Here is a 16,897-nt window from a genome sequence, read left to right on the forward strand (position 1 = left end):
ACTTATATTACATGCATTTGTATTAGATAGGCTTTTTGTGCATGCGTCCCTCAAGCAGCTAAATTGCGTGCGTTACTTCCCACCCTATATCACAAAAGATAAAAAGATGTATATCCAAGGTCGATCACTACACAAATGAACTGTTTGACCACTTTCTCTATGGCATCCGGTTGTCAATAACAATAGCGCTATACGTCGAAAAGCATTCCAATGCGCATATCAGACACTGTTAATGTCAGGCACAACTGAATTCGAAGTTTGCGCACAAACACTTACACAAGTTCATCACATCGCCTCTGTCAAAATTCATTTGGTTTTGCAGTATATGGTGTATATTGTGATGACGTCAGAGGCAAATTATCCACACAAAGAGTACCTCCATATGTAGACGTTGATGGTAACGTTGATATTCATGGCTGATGTGACATGACCTCTGTATATTTCATAAGGAACGACCCGCGTGCTGAATCTGGTTCATTCACTGCTTTTCTTTGACTTCCTGCATGAACAGTGCCACCTTTGCGAGTAGGACGGCAAGAAAGGTATATAGGTTGCAATCCACTGCTCCTTCAACCATGGTGTGACGTAGGGCAACTCGTACACTTGATCTAATGACTTCATTCCATGTGAACAAGTTCCATCACCTTTCATTGTTTCTTGACGCCATTTTATTATGCCTCGTTCTTCCTCTGTCCCTGAAATGTACAAAAGATGAGGAGGTTAGTGGAAGTGCTGCGTCACTTCCGGATCCTTGAGTACTATGAAAGTATGTCACATTGTCTACCATTGTCTACCATTGTGCAAGCAGGCGATTATCATGTTATACACTGACAGTGTTAAATATATTTAACTGGCTTAAACTATTGAAACTATTTAAGAACTCCTTGTCAAATGTTTGCCTGCACTTTCAAGTAGATTCCCAAGGGTCTAAGTGTCTCATTATACGAAATTTAAAATGTTCCAATCGACCAAAACAAATGAAGATGAATTAGTAGCGCCGTATTAATTAATTAACACAAGACATGATGACACGGAAGGCCTTCGTACTTCGTGCTTCGACTTTCATACCTCAAAATGGCAACGTTCACACCTACATCATTGTCCGATCTCCGGATAACTATGTCGAACAATGGGATAGGCGTTCACGATGACGTTTCGAGGGCTTTGCGAAAACTCCCTATTGTATGTAAACGAAGAACTTGAAAGTGATGACAGACTTTCCGATCGCCCTCTTGCAACCTGCCAAAACCTCTGAAAACGGATGACCTCACCATCATGTTGTGTAAAGTATCTTACCAGGCACCGTGTTATCCAGAAAACAGCCAAGAACACCGCCTATAAACATGGGTGTGTTGAACAGCACCACCAGGACTTGGTCAAGCTCGATCATACCTGAAATATGAAAAAGATAGTACGTGTCGGTGTATATATATATATGATAATTGAGTAACCTTGTGAACGCTGTCGCCGCAAAGCTTGTATTGTTGACATTACATTGTTATATGGACACCACGACATTGTTCACAATCTTAAAGAAAGAAGAAAACCGAGATGGAAATAATGACAACACAAGCATTGTGGCGGTATGGTTCACTCGGTATTCTCTTGTTTTTAGGGGCGGGGATAATGACAATAGTAGCTGTCTTTCAAAGAAGAAGAATCTGAACCGGTCAGTTCGCCATGGTGTACTATGAGAACATCTACCTGTGATACTTAAGCTGGGCTACTTACTGTCCTGGAAATGATGACACACATTTGTACAGCAACTACTATCTCGTGAAAGTTTCTTTGGTAATATACCGGTATCGCCAGCTTCACAATCAACATGCAGGTTTCGCAACCCTTACAAAGCCCAAATGGTTTCTAAGATTGTGAAAAAAACTTTTTGCTGAAATAAAAGCTCTGCGGGGTGCATATTTGTGTTGGCCGAAAAACCAATAAAGGTTTTACAAAAACCTTTATTTCTAACAGAGTACGTCTTATTCTTACTAACCCGTCGATATGGCATTGGGGTTGCTTTTAAAATACCCCGGAATCATGAGACCCATTATCAACGAAAATCCTAGAATACACTGGTTTCGGGAACTTCCTAAATCGATGAACTGCAGACTTGATAAACCGATGGCCGACACCATACCAAAGCTCAAAGTGATGATGGCGCCGAGAATGGGCGCGGGCATCATGGTCAAAATGGCGCCGAATTTTCCAAATACTCCGCAGACGATGAAGATGAAGCCCGCCATTATGAAAGCGAGGCGACTTCCGACCTGAAAGATAAACATGGCGTCATGATGACTAGGAATGGTGAATAGGAAGTGATAGGCCATATATTGATCCCTGGAACCTGTCCGCTTGTTTTTCTTTGTCAGATGACTAGGGATGGTGAATAGGAGGGGATAGGCCATATATTGATCTCTGGAATCTTTCCGTTTCTTTTTCTTAGTCATATTAGACTCTTGGACAAATGGAGCCCAATCACTTCCCATACAAGATGAGGTGCACTGACCCCCAACTCTGGCACCCACCTTTGTAAACCCAATAGCTCCAATATTCTGACTATACGATGTGGTGGCTCCTCCAGATCCAAATGCTCCAGACAAAATACTCGACAACCCCTCCACAGCGCAGCCCCGATTGACAGCATGCGGAGGGGGTGGGCCTTCCTGGCATACCCTTGCGCACGCGTAGTAGTCGCCGACTGATTCAACAACTGAGGTGAAGGTCGCCGCCATCATCGCCATGTAACCTGCGGCGCTTACTGTTGGCATTCCCCACTGACCTGAAAACAGACAGGAAAAAGAGATGGAGTTAAATATGTTCTGATCAACATCAGCCCTCAGCTCATACATGTATAAATAAATTGGTTCCTTACCTGGATAGGGAAAGAAAAGCCATTTGGTGCTGTACAACACATCGATGTTGGCGTCAACCCGAGCCTTGTAGCCTTGGTCATCCGGGTCGTTGGTGAACACATTGCAGACGGTCAAGATGGCGCAGACGGACCAGGATATGGCGATGGCTAGAATCACCTGAAAAAAACAGTTTGCAAAATATTAGCTTGGGTTGAAAAATACACACACAATTTCCCGTGAAAAGTTCAATGGAATGAATGCGAAAAATTATCTATAACACCACGTTGAAAAGGAGCCGTGGTGCGCGTTATCAAAGCAAATGATGATGACACTGGCGTATAGATTCAGCCATAAACAGACTCCTGTTGCAGTTCATTTCGTCATATCATTCATATCTAATTTGGGGAGGGGGGGGGGAGGATGCCGATCCGCTGCGTTTTGAGCGGACCCATACAAGTCATAAGAAGTTTCTCAGATGATAGACTGACGACACGCCAACATAAAGAAGTCTAATCAAAACATGTTCAACCTACCGGTAGCAATTTGAACACCGGATACTTCATCACGTGACAGCCTAGCTTTCGTGTGAACGCCGGAACCGGAATTGGTACGTTGCCAAGGTAGAGGGAAAACAACAGCAGGAGAGCCAAGGTCAAAATGGCGATGCCCCAGTTGACTTGGCAAAATGACATGCCCACATCGAAGAGGGAGAGGCCCACGAGAGTGATGGTGGGCGCCAGGGTCAGAGGTCCGATGAATCGGAGGATGAAGCCAAGGATGCCAGTGGTGCCGATGACGACCTGGGTCAATGAGGCGACCATGATTCCGCCTTGGATCTGAAACATGAAGAAGGGTAACGATTGAAGTGGATGCCGACTTGGGAGGCCGGTCTCATTGTGACCAAACAAAAAAACAAATACTGTAATAAGGTTCGTATGGCAATGCCGGCAGGATAAGTGCATATTGCAAGCTAGTAAAATGCAGTTGATTACGCGCACATAAAATTGGCCACTTAGACAACACTAGCGTAGATGTTAATGAGAGTTGAGCGTTTGTAAATAATGATTTCCGCGGATATGAAGAATTCCACCCAACCTTCAAACCTCTATAGTGAAATGAAGAAATTGACCCGATGGGTTTCAACCCACGACCTCCCGCTCACCTCTCGCATGCGGGACTGCCACACCTCGGTCACGTCCATGGTACTATTCGTGCCGTTCATGAAACTGCTGTTCATCATCAGTTCAGACGAATTCGAAATTGAAAAACCTGAAGAGATGATACTTCAGAATAAACTGTCCTTTTTTGGTAACTTTTTTCTTTCTTCAAAGAAAATTTCAAAAAAAAATTCAATTTGTTTTGAAGTACTTCCGGTATTATTGTTCAATGATGAGACTAACATTCTGATTCTCCGGCCCACCCTTCACTAGCTCTCATCAGACCACTCTCCCAATGTTTCCCTTCTAAACATATGGTCATACCAGCACTAAGCAGCCCAATGGCGATGACAAACTAATGTAGATAGATGTATGATGACAAGTGTGTATATAATCTCCTACTTTCTACAAGCAGATTACCAGTAGTGGCATCATACGAGACAAGACCACAATTGATTTTTTAAGCCTTTTAGCAGTTAAATTGTCAATGTTTGACCGCGACGCATCAAAGAATGCGTCAACTAGTGAAACTGAAATTCGGATATGATATACGGGTTAGTCTTGCGAGTAACTGGTGCGATTTAAATTGGTGATTGACCACGGAAATTTTTTTTTAATCGACAAATTAGACAGACTTTGATATTTCCACTCTTTTCAGCCAACTGGCAGAAAAAACTCAAAACACGCCCCCTATTACCCAATTAGCAAAATTCGAAATTAATTTTTTCATCAAATAATTTCTTTATATCTGTAGACTTGCCACAGCAAATATTTTTTCAATACCTCTCCAAATATGTACTTGAGAGTAAAAAACATGCACTCGTCTAATAGATAGGCCTCGACCTATGAATATTCATTAGTGGTCTTGTCTCATACCTTCCCCCATATCTGGACAGCGCCATTTCTGTAGTGACATCAGCGCCACCACGGCCGGGATGAACTTGTGACAGCCACCCTGGATGATAGGTAACCTGCAGGAGAAAACGAGAAGCCTTGAAGCAAACAATGGGGTTCACCTTTGACAGAGTTTGAACAAATCATATGCAAGCGAAAAATTTTCATCGAGTCGTACTTGATAGAACTGCGTCCATCGCATCATGTTCATGTCGCCAGCAAACTCAACGGATCCACCGGGCTCGGCTACTGGCTACGAGCCAGAGTCCGTGGAATCCGTCCATCCATTCCGTGGTTGGTTGAGTGTTCCCCTCATGCTCTTTGAAATGGAAATCCTGACCTGTTACAAACTCGCTATAGAAAAAGACAAATTTGCCTTCTCAAGTGAACTTCGTGTATAAGGACATCCGTGACATCGCGATTCTTACCTTACTCCCAGAATGCATTGCAATATTGTTGATATCCCGCACATGACAAGGAAGGTCCCCAAAAGTTCCGCTTTCACGAGTTCCAGGCTTCCTGCGCAGATAGTATCAGCTACTATCAGTGGGATCGAGATTGATGAACTAATGCTTAGTAGGACTTGCTATGAGATACGAGATATTACAGTTTTAGTGAAAAATCTATAATTTGTTATGGTTTGATAAATATTTGGTACTGGTGTACATTTCATTTGGCATATTGCCCTAAATACTATACAAAACCAACGTGAATGACGGCAAGGGGTGCTGCAACGAGTGGGACCGAAATTTCTAACTTCTAAAGGTTACCAGAAGTGCTAATGGTTACCTGTAGTCCAAATATAAATGCCATATGTATTGGCGGGTTGTCTCCAACGGCGTACATCAATGCATTTCTATCCTGCTCTTCGTTGGCGAGGGGAATTTTAATATCAACTTCAGCGTTTGATTTCGTCTTCATTTCAATTTCGATCACTTCCACTTCCACTCCTGGTGGCGGGTTACCTACAAGGAATGTCGGTGGTAAGTTTAGTGCGTGTCAATACAAACAAGCTGGAGAGCAGTGGATTTAAACTGGCCGTTCAAACATTATATTCTGGGTACACTTTTCCAGCAAAAAAACGTTTACTTTCATTACTAACCAACACTGCCACGTAGGTTCACTTTACGATAGTGTGCGTACAGTAGGCCTACCTGTCGAATCCGGTGAATCCACGGTTGTTGGATCTGGTTCCATCTTTCCCTCTATTCCGATCTTCGTAGGAAACAAACAGTCTGGAATCCTGGTAAGACTTCTAGCCTACCTTCAGTCAAGGGAAAACAATGGATCTTTGATGACCTGGGGCGTTATCGTGACTTGAAATTAAGAAAAATACTGGTATTATTTACAACGTTGATTATCACTTTGATAATTATTCAAGTTCAAGTTCAAGGCTTTCAGTGTCACTGAGACGATTTTATTAGACAAATACCTCTTCGCCGTCAATCACCCTTGATTTTATGCAACAAAGTAAGATATTATTGCTGATTGTGAATCAACTGGTCGTCTGGCGGTCATAGTTCAAGCCGTTGTCGCCGCATCTTCAATTAGACGACCATAGTTCCAGCCGTTGTCGCCACATCTTCAATTAGACGGCCAAAGTTCCAGCCGTTGTCGCCACATCTTCAATTAGACGGCCATAGTTCCAGCCGTTGTCGCAGCATCTTCAATTAGACGAACATAGTTCCAGCCATTGTCGCAGCATCTTCAAACGGCCATAGTTCCAGCCGTTGTCGCAGCATCTTCAACCTGAGAGACTTATTTTCTGTCTTCGTCTTATGTCGTAGCTTACCTGTTCTATTTTTCTGCAAACGCATCACTAGCTGAACATCTCCGATTTGAATCCTCACAAAGGTGTCATTCGTATTTGCACAATACGGCTGCAGGTTTCAATAGAGTTCACGTTTTTATACCATGTTTTAGTTAGTAAACGAACATGCCGTTGACTGGTGATATGGGACACTACAACCGTAACAAGTGACACTGTCGATCCTATCTTCATGATAACGTGGCCTAAGAAGTACTCACTTAATGAAATGTCTTTGAGGAAGGGCCGATGATAGGTCACTATGTAATATACGTATATATTCATGTACATTTAATCTTGACCTCGAAAGTAAGGGAATGTTGACTTGGCGATTAGGAATAATCATCCCTATTACTTTGCGAACTTGCCAAATAGGTTACTATCACTACTTTAGAGCAACAATAGGGTGTTCCCTATCTCCTCCCTCGGTTCATAACGGATGATGCCAAAACCTCTCCAGGGAGTCTATGTTGATATCGAGTATGACTTTGAGCTGTTGTTTTTTAAATGTGTTATTAGCAACAGCTCAAAGACATACTCGCAAGTGTCAACTGTAAATCAGACACACAAGAACAGACACACAAGTAAACATAAAAGTCATAAGTTGGTCATTTTGACAAATTTTCGCTTGTCCACGACTTACAATTATAACTGATGCAGCACCGTAGATGTAAAAATGTGAAGAATTCAAGGCTGAGTGAAAGTTCAGTTTATTTGTACATGAAACTCTATTGGACGAGTATCTACCCCCGGGTATCAACCCTGTTTAAGGTATGTATTTTCATATTCGTAATCAGCGTCCTATGTCCACATTGTTCCAGGTCTTAGGCCTCTTTCCAAAACATGTCATCTTCCTGATGTCTACAATTGGAGTACATGTCTTCCAAAATGATCTCCCCCGTTCATCCGTGCACCAGCAGTGGGACCCATAACATTGAAGCGGAGAAAAATTTCCCGTTTTTATGTCACAGTTGAACATCAAGCCAATTAGATGCTTTTCTCGGTAGTTGAACTTTTTTCGGGCACATCCTGTAGAAAAACAACAAGAAAATAATCAGAAGCATTTAATTTTCCTGCCAAAATTGGTCATACCTGACCTTCCTGAGATTGTGGTCATAGCGATTCAAATTGCCATCCTTTTTTTGTACACAGTACCGTGTGTTACAACTGTGCCTCTACCACTTCATCGGCAGCATGTGCACATCCACAGTTGTGCGTACATTGGGTGATATGAATAAAGAGTAGTAAATGCCTTTATCTAAAACTCCATGTACATTTACACTTTGCCTCTCTGTACAAAATTGAAGTAAAAGCATTTGCTAGTCTTTATTCATATCACCCAGCGCGCTCTGCAGTGAACTTCTCAAGTTAGGAACTGTGTTAACTAGAGAGGGCGGCACAATCATTGGGCCAACATACACAATACTGCAAATGAAGGATGGGGGACAGGTGTCGCAAAGGAGGTGTCGCAACCAGGGACTGTGGTACATCCAACAGGAAAGTAGGAAAGTAGACAAAACACTGAATGGAAGACAGATGTCACAATCGGTAAGCAGACAACCAAACACTCCAATACTTTACCAGCGACCTCTTGCAGGTCATAGCCAAACTACACGAATCTATGGTCGCTGTATGTGTCTTACAATTCGGAAAAACTTACTACAGTTCATAGAATCTGCTTCTGCAAGCGGTACCGTGTACCCACTGTCTTCATCACTGGCATTCTGTTTGGGAGTGTACGGGCGGATCCTCCGACAGAGCGCGTCCAAGCAGTGACACCTGGGGGCAGAAGGTTTAAAGTATAATGCACAGAGGTACGCCCAACATAGTGAGAATAATTATTAAAGACTTTAAATTTACATCCACACCATATCTCCTTCGTCATTTACGCTGATGGTACATTGGATATAAACTGACCTTTTAATCTCGTTTCTGTTTTGGGCACTGTTATAGCGTCATCATCGAACCCCCACCTGGAGAAAAAAACTGTACCCCATAATGTCATAGACTTGGTTGGGGATTGGAGGAGAAACCCAGACTTGGTTTGGGGCTGTCGGACGAGAAACCTTCACTATGATTACATGCATGACATGGTTGGAACTATCGGAGGAGAGGCTTCATGATTGTTACTTGGTTGGGGATTGTCAGATAAATTGGGAATTATCCGGAGGAGAAAGCTGTATTATGATGTAGACTTGGTTTGGATTGTCGGAGGGGAAACCCAGACTTGGCCGGCGATTTTTGGAGGAGAACGCAAACTCGACTGGGAATTGTCGGAGCATATACTCGCATCATGCTGGAAACTTCTTCTCGTTGTTCTAGTTGAGAGTTGGGCTCAATAGATGACGGAAAGTAAGACCTCTGCAGGGGCGGCTCGTCTGCAGATTGTCGCAGAAACCCATCACCACTAAACTACTAGGGCAGGGGTTGGAGTTTTACAAAATAAAACACTACGTGACTACCTTCGACGGCAAAGTGGTATGTTTATCTATCTACAGGGTTATTCTACACGTTTAAAGTCAAGGAACTCACTCTCTGTCGGTGCAATTCTTAAATATATTCTTGCATTTTTTCGGCCCTGAAAGCATATATGCGACCATATAATATATACTAGCATTGTACCCGTGGCGCAGGCAGGTTCAAATGGGCTATACCTTGAATAGATTGAATTGCAATGAAAATATAATGCAATATCAAAGGAGCAATATCGAAGAGACAAATTAAACCAACCATTTGTCCACAGACTCGGACCCTGTGGCGTGCTGTATGCGTGCATATAAAAGTAAATCAATTGGTCCGAATGAGATGATGAGGCAATGTGAATATACCTCGTTCCTTAGTCAGCAATATGCCCCTTTTTATACGGAGATGAAGGAGAACCCAGATAGGCCTTCACATGTCGGCCTCCAAATGGCTCGGACCAATTGCACTATCACTACTAAAACTTTAAAATGCGTGCTCCTCCTACATGTAGCATGATCTCGGGCAAGGCACTTATTCGACAGGCAAGCTAGAAGTTCAGCACTGTGAGCAGCTCCTTGATAAGGCCATGCCAAGTTCAGAGTGCCTTTTCAGATACATCAAGTTTTGAAAGCTGTGTGGTGAGCACATAAACATACCATTGTAGCATTAATTTGAAAATCCCTTCATAATCAAGGGCTAGCTCTGGCTAATACAGTACCAATAAACGATAGACCATCAATTTGACCCCAGCTCCTTACTGCGGGAAAACCCAAGTCCAGCAACCAAAAGTATCAAAATACATTTTTGTTTACATTTGAACTGCACACATGCGTTTGTTTACAATTTCTTTCCCGCGAAATCTCGAAGATCAGGTGACCTACAACCGTGGATTGAAAATAACATTAACCTTGGTTCAGCAGGTCAACACGTGTACAGGCTGTTCCAATCATCCCCCTACAGCCAGCCGTTCAACAGGTAGTGTTAGTCACCCCACAGGGAGTGCAGGTGATTCATTAATCCCCTGCATAACTGAACAGCAATGGCTTGGCTTCCGTGAGTGATAAGGAGAATTGACCGTGTCCGATTAAAAATCCCTCATTACTGCTCCGCTGAAGTAAATTTCCGAAAATAAACATGACGTTGCATCAGGATAACATATCACCTGCAAACGTGCAAAATTTCGAGACGAAACACGACCCCCAAATGGCACTTTAGCGAGCCGCCTTATAGTATTATGATATAGATTGTTCATTTCGATTGCTTGCCTGAAGATGGCGTGGTGGTAGTCTGTGAGCGGCGGAAGGACAATCGTCTCGCAGTTTTGATGTGCTGTTTATATGAATTGTCTGTCTACGATCATTCTGAACCGTCCCGTTTTAAAAAGGAAATGTCTGTCGGAACACAGTCTGTCGGAACTGTAAAATCGCCTCTGCGACAACAGTATCATTGGTCGGGAATTGTCGCATTGAAGCTTTTCAAGTAGCCTATGCCATCGTCACCTGGTTGTGAAATTGTCTCTCAAAGTAAATGACAGCCTATTTTGGGAAGAAAGAAACCGATTCGTTGGCAGTATCTTTTCCTCTATGCGCTTTTACCTAGTGGGAGTTCTTCACATTTGCTCGTCTTCGGATCACAGAACGTCCCCTCGGCGCAGCGATTCCCAGCGTCCGGCACACCAAGTAGGGCACTCAGTATTGCCAGACAGCGCCCGCCTTTTGCTGAAAACAAAATAAAAGTAGATCGGGAATCAACTGTCGAACACTCTTGAAGACAATTTTATATGATAGAGGTGACCCCAATAAGACTGAGGCAGAATATTCGCCATCGTTTTCACGGAACAATGTCCTTTACAATGCACCGTGCCCGGAGCGTAATATAGGAGGGCTGCTAAAGACATTCTTAGTCATGCATGTGGGCAGATCGTATCGTTGTTAGAGACATTATGGAGACTCCCTCATAGTGTCTAGAATAATTGTCACTTAGGGCTGGTGTACCAGTCTGGCCATGCGTTGTAGTTGTGACACCGTCCTGATGACCGATTCGACATGTGATACATACCTATTTCTTGATAACAATAAGGACAGCATCCGCAAACCCCGCCGCCGAACTCTTCAAAGATGCCCCTCTCCTGATGACAGGCTTCCTTAGTGATGGCATCTGCGCATGGAATCTGTTCACATCCGGTCAGACAGACAAACGCAGACGACACGATTGAAATGGCGCCAAATAGAGCTAAAAATAATAGCAGCTTCATCGTCTTTGGTGAATCTGAATAAAATGAATAAAAGAACGTGTATTTTAATTGTGAATAAAAAAAATAAAAGACTTTGAGAGACCGGACGGAGACAAAGTCACATCCAGATTATCCCCGTCCTCATATTCAGCTTCCCTGGTTTGTCACAACACTGAGCCTGGGTCACTTAACTACTAACTTGAACGCCTGGCGCCTCGAAGAGTCACTAATTCTCCAACTACATGTAATCCCTTTCTACAGCTGCTGCCACCTGATGCTAACTGGGTCAATTACACTTCAACCACTTGAAGCTACCGCGCATGCGCAGGCATTTTCATGGCCGTACCAAATTTCTGAGATCTGGGTTGCATTCGGATTTTCAGTCACTGTTCACTCAATTTTCTTCATACAGACGTGAAATTTCGTGAGATAAAAGATATAGTCACGGGTAAGGTGCCAAGTATAAAATTAACGATGATCAGAGCCTGTTACGCCTTTTAAGCGCCGCCGGCTCTCGTGGTCACGCCTCGCCTTTTCAGCAACAGTCAGCGAGTGTGGACAGTACATCGTGCACTGTACAGGCAGGTGTATATTTTTAAGTTAGTTAGTAGAGGCAGTTCGCTCTTGAACTTTTGAGTTGTTAGACTTTAAGCAATATTAAGTTGATAGCCACTGTCTATCGGTGTTGTAGTTGAAACGTATTCTATACAATATATAGGAAGGGCGAGCTAGCTAGTGGGGGGAGGGCTAGGGTGCAGAGCCTCCCCACACCAAAAAGGTACCTGCGCAAGTGGTATGATGATAAGTTCACCGATATTGGGCCAGGTCCTGACTGATTGGAGCCATAAGGTCTTGTGATTGATGTACCTCAAACCAGTCAAAACCTAAAAAGGCCTGGGGGGGGGCTATACCAGGTAGATCATGGGCGATGTGAATAAAGACTAGCAAATGCTTTTACTTCAATTTTGTACAGAAAGGTCTAGTGTAAATGTACATGGAGTTTTAGATAAAAGCATTTGCTTGTCTTTATTCACTCATGTCGCCCATTAGTTTGCTTCCAACACGGAATAATGACCCTGGTCTAAGCAGCTCATCCTCTCTAATGTGGACACTAGTTTTGGTTCAGAATTTCGACAGTCTGCATCGAATTGCTTCGACTAAATTTGTTTTGAACAACCAGGGCCAGGTAAATACCAAATGATGGGCTGTGCAGGCCTGTACTTGATTGGTAAATAGGTCATGAAAGACAAAGATTTACATTATCAGATGGTGATGTTTTTTTATCATGTAAAGTGTTATTCATTCAAAGATTGAAAAATAGGTCAATATGCAAAATAAGTTTGGCTTTTGAAGAGGTTGAGAATGGTGGAAGATCATGATTTGGTGATTGCCCTCAATAAACAACAATCTAATCTACAACTTGGTCAGTGTTGGTTGTTTAAGGTCACTATCGATAATTGGTATTATAGGTATAATGACGAAATGATGTAATTCTCACACATCCCGGTACTCATGCAAAATGTGCAAGTGACCTGTCATCTGATCTATGCAGACAAGGAAGAATTATACCATAGCATAACAGCTAGCCAATATACTCATCTCGGCTATGGCCAATGAATTTGATCTCATGTTTTTCCTCAGGTGCCTAAAATTCCACTTGGTGCAGTTTCTGGGGTAGAGATTCTTTTGGTATCATGCATGTTATGTACAATACCACAAAACAAACACTTGGGAACCTTCAAGTAGGTTATTATGCGGGAGGGTGAATTAGAATTAGTTCTGGACCACTTTAGAACACTTCTGGATACCTCTTGAGACATTGATGTTAGTGGTTGCAGGATCTGTTGAGTTCTTTGGTCTGTTTTGGTTTTATGGGTCTGGGATCATTTCTAATCAAATACCAGAAGGGCCACAATCTCTGGATACAGTTTTATCTACATCTACATTTATGTATTGTACACATCACCAAGTCCGCGTACATTGTGTGTAAGCCTACACTACAGTCGGCTTGAACATGATGTCGATGAAACAAACAATTACACATCACAATATGAATACATTTAGGCCTATAGAACATTACACTTACCTCTTTGTTCGTTACAAGCTATGCCTCCATGTTAGAATGTATGGTTGGCTGAGAAAGGAAGACACTTCTTCAAGCTTTGACCCTGAACGTCATCAACTATTTCCGTTATTACATGATATGGGCGTCATGCGCCTTAATATTTGTATGTAACATAACGACATGTATCTTAATATCCATGTCACACATCTGGTGGCATAGGCCTATATTTGGGTAGTCTATACATGGAATAATCTATAATATTCACAGATGTTTGAGATGACGTGAATAATAATCATTTATAGCAGGCATGGTTATCACATTGTAATAAATTACCATAAAAAGGCTTCCATAATAAACGTTTAAACTAATCGGTCTGTCTACCCGTATTGTCATAGGCAGGAACGACACAAACATTTTATAGTTTTCTGGCCGAAGTTTGTTGTGGTGAAGATTCCTTGGAAAAGGAGTAACTGTGCTAACGCATTTTGGTAAGTACTTTTTAAAAAATTATCAACCCCTCTTTTGTGAGCCTATTATTTGGCTGATTTGGCGAGAGGTGGTAGTCACAAAAATTGTACCCATGCATGGAAATAAATGGTCTGCAACTGCTGTGTTGGTCTTTAATTGCTGTACCAGAGACTCCAATCTGTTCTAAGTGCCCTGCCCAAGGTTTATCACCTGGTAGCCCATGGTTTTGAGCAAGCTGGATGACTTGGTATATTGCAATGGCATGAAAGTCTGCATTGGAGGCTGCATGGAATGTATACGTACCCACAGTTTACTCCTATCCATGGCAATACATCATTGACTGGTTCGCTGAGCAACTAGTGTGCCCCTATGATGACGTGAAAGTATAAAACAAATAGTTACCCTGCTTGTTATTGATATGATGGCATATGATGGCCTCTTGTGCAAGTATAATGTGCAAGTGGGGTTGGCCGGAAATGCTTGTAGAAATATTTATTCTTTTCATCGATACGACTCGACGAGGTGGTCGCTACAATACATGTAGCCTTTGTGCTAGACTAAGTAGAGAATTGATATCAGAAAGGGCGAAAGTGGCACCTTCGACCCTCTGCCAATACCATGAGCTTCAGGGTCACTACAGTTGGATAAAAACTGTTTTGTAAAATACGGTATACCCGAATAGACGGACCTTCACAGTGATGTACCCATGAGGACACTCTCGGGGTACATGTAAGGGTTGTCGAGATTGTGATTTTGACCCCCTTTCAGACTGTTTTCCCATTGCCCGCTATTGTCAAACAGAACTTCACGTTTTTAGCTCACCTCTTAGCAGAGGTGAGCTTATCCCATACCGTGGCGTCCGTCGTCCGTCGTCGTCGTCGTCGTCGTCGTCGTCGTCGTCGTCCGTCGTCCGTTAGCAGGGCACGTTTCGTAACTGTTGGAGCTATTGAGTTGAAACTTGGTACACATGTACCCTTATGTAATGACACCTAGGAGACCAAGTTTCGGTCCGATTCGTTTCATGGTTTGGCCACCAGGGGGCCAAACGTTAAAAGTGAAAATATGCAATATCTCCCTTAATAGTAGTCGGGAAATTTTGAAAAAAATATGGTAGGTACTTCTAGCAAAGGTGCATCATATATCCTCCGGGTTTTTGATTTGACCTCCTTTTCAAGGTCACAGAGGTCAAATGGTGTAAATTGGCCGTTAGGATGTAACGATGGCACGTTTCTAAACTGCAATGACTATTGATACCAAATTTGGTACACATTTACCCCTTAGTCAGGTGATCTCAGGGACCAAAGTTTGGTCCAATATGATTCACCACTTGACCACCAGGGGGCAAAATCAAAAAACCTTAAAAATGTGATTATTCCTTAACTTCTTGCCCGATTGCCACCAATTTGATATCATGGGTACATCTAACCACCATACAGTATATGTCACACAGGTTTTTAATTTGACCTTCTTGTCAAGGTCACAGAGGTCAAATGGCATAAATTTGCCGTCAGGCCGTAACTATGGCACGTTTCTTAACTGCAATGACTATTGATCACAAATTAAGTACACATGTACCCCTTGGTCAGGTGATCTCAGGTACCGAAGTTTGGTGCGATCTGATTTGCCGTTTGGCCTCCAGGGAGGGGGCCAAATCCTAAATTCTTCAAAATGCCATTATTCCTAGTAATGACTTGCCCGATTGGCACCAATTTTATATCATAGGTACATCTAATTCCAACAACCATTCAATGTGTCACCCGGGGCTTCTTTGATTTGACCTACTTTTCAAGGTCACAGAGGTCGAATGTACTGTAAATTTGCCATTTTGGGGAAATTGTAATTGCTTGGACCTACATCAAACCTAACACTACATGACACAATACCATGCTCTTTATCCATCTTTCCTCCACATGAGGTGAGCACAATGGCCCTGGCCATTTCATTCATACTTGGCCCATTGCCCAGTTAATATAGTACTGTGTGTACTGCATATAGGTCTAGCATCAACAATACAACTTACAAGCCAATCCAGGGACTTGTTTTTGCCTGTCCTGCTTGTCTGTGTCTGTGAATTTTCAATGGCTGCCTGACCCAGTTTATCTGGTTTAATTGTGAAATATGAGGTCAAGATAAATGAGTTGATAATAACTGCTACCTTATTTGTTTGCCTGTGTGGAATTCCTTTGATGAAAAAAGTTCCATTTTCACAGCCCTGATCATGTTGATGGAGATATATTACTCAGTAGTATTTTGTGGTGACGGTTTTATCTGTAGTGAGCTTTGCATACATGTATCGTAGAAATGATAAAAATCAAATCCAGCACCTTCATGACCTTTACTGGACTAATTAACTGTGGTCTGCTCCAAAGTCTTCAAATTCAAGAATTGACATTTGTTGCCATCTCCTGCCAGTATTTCTTTCAATAGTTTCATTATTAGCACAACACCAAGGCCATTCTCCACTCTCTTGCTCTCTCAACCCGACAGTCACAGCCATTGATCTGTTGACCTCTTACTGACCCATCTGCTGTGTAGATTTAGCTGCCTTTTTATCCAATGTCTACTTGTATTGATATCTTGCCCACAGCTGTAAATAGCCCCAAGTAATAGGTGACCAGGCAGAATATTGGTTTCATCAGCAGATTGTTGGTTTCACTCCAATAGCCTACAAGGAGTACCGGATTAGTTACACTGAGCCAGGAAAACTGTTGTGTGGGATCATTTCCTCTTTGTGGACGTTATTCTCCAATTGTCTGTCCCAGAGTCCAAATTACGAGCGACCTCCAAAGAGCTTGTGTTCGAGTTGTCCATTGCGACATGGCACTGCACCAAGGCTTATGAAATATGAAGAAACTGTGCATGCTCTATTCCAGTCCATTAGCTTGGAATCTTGCAAGACTAGGGCAGCCATGAGAGGATCTACCTTCTACTAAAAACCCTGTACATCTCTCATCTAGC

The 16,897-nt window shown here is 42.6% G+C and overlaps 2 protein-coding genes across 5 annotated transcripts in view; one reads left to right on the top strand and one right to left on the bottom strand.

Annotated features, from left to right (window-relative positions):
• Nucleotides 1-6: 6 nt before the first annotated feature.
• On the bottom strand, nt 7-16,024 carry LOC135497912 (solute carrier family 23 member 1-like). Of its 3 annotated transcripts, XM_064787916.1 has the most exons (18): nt 15,960-16,024; nt 14,243-14,306; nt 11,232-11,441; nt 10,769-10,891; nt 9,243-9,288; nt 8,371-8,489; nt 6,696-7,739; nt 6,058-6,219; nt 5,693-5,868; nt 5,332-5,489; nt 4,886-4,980; nt 4,015-4,121; nt 3,386-3,688; nt 2,873-3,029; nt 2,526-2,779; nt 1,994-2,267; nt 1,297-1,392; nt 7-695 (listed from the first exon to the last, which is right to left on the bottom strand). In XM_064787916.1, the coding sequence occupies exons 8-18, from the start codon at nt 6,098-6,100 to the stop codon at nt 475-477; spliced, it is 1,884 nt and encodes a 627-aa protein (XP_064643986.1). In that variant the 5' UTR covers nt 6,101-6,219; nt 6,696-7,739; nt 8,371-8,489; nt 9,243-9,288; nt 10,769-10,891; nt 11,232-11,441; nt 14,243-14,306; nt 15,960-16,024; the 3' UTR covers nt 7-474. The 3 variants fall into 3 exon arrangements, with proteins under 3 accessions (XP_064643986.1, XP_064643985.1, XP_064643988.1); XM_064787915.1 differs by lacking the exons at nt 14,243-14,306; nt 15,960-16,024 and adding an exon at nt 13,493-13,676; XM_064787918.1 differs by lacking the exons at nt 9,243-9,288; nt 10,769-10,891; nt 11,232-11,441; nt 14,243-14,306; nt 15,960-16,024 and adding an exon at nt 8,628-8,651.
• The window catches only part of LOC135497910 (uncharacterized), a 33,440-nt gene continuing 28,272 nt past the window's right edge, over nt 11,730-16,897 (top strand). Inside the window, exon 1 of one of the 2 annotated variants that reach the window (XM_064787908.1) lies at nt 11,730-11,854. The gene's annotated coding sequence lies outside the window, so the exon portion shown is untranslated. Of the gene's footprint in view, nt 11,855-13,826; nt 13,960-16,897 lie in introns of those variants that run through there. The other variant, XM_064787910.1, reaches the window with a different exon arrangement.

Source organism: Lineus longissimus, chromosome 13, assembly GCF_910592395.1.
Source record: "Lineus longissimus chromosome 13, tnLinLong1.2, whole genome shotgun sequence".
Classification (NCBI taxonomy): Eukaryota; Metazoa; Nemertea; class Pilidiophora; order Heteronemertea; family Lineidae; genus Lineus; species Lineus longissimus.

What these genes read in the sequence shown, in the direction of transcription:
- LOC135497912 (XM_064787916.1), bottom strand. Translation starts at nt 6,100, where the DNA reads ATGGAACCAGATCCAACAACCGTGGATTCACCGGATTCGACAG. An exon ending in GGATTCACCGGATTCGACAG is followed by an intron (nt 5,869 to 6,057) that starts GTAGGCCTACTG and finishes CATTCCTTGTAG; the next exon opens with GTAACCCGCCACCAGGAGTG. An exon ending in GCTTTTCTTTCCCTATCCAG is followed by an intron (nt 2,780 to 2,872) that starts GTAAGGAACCAA and finishes GTCTGTTTTCAG; the next exon opens with GTCAGTGGGGAATGCCAACA.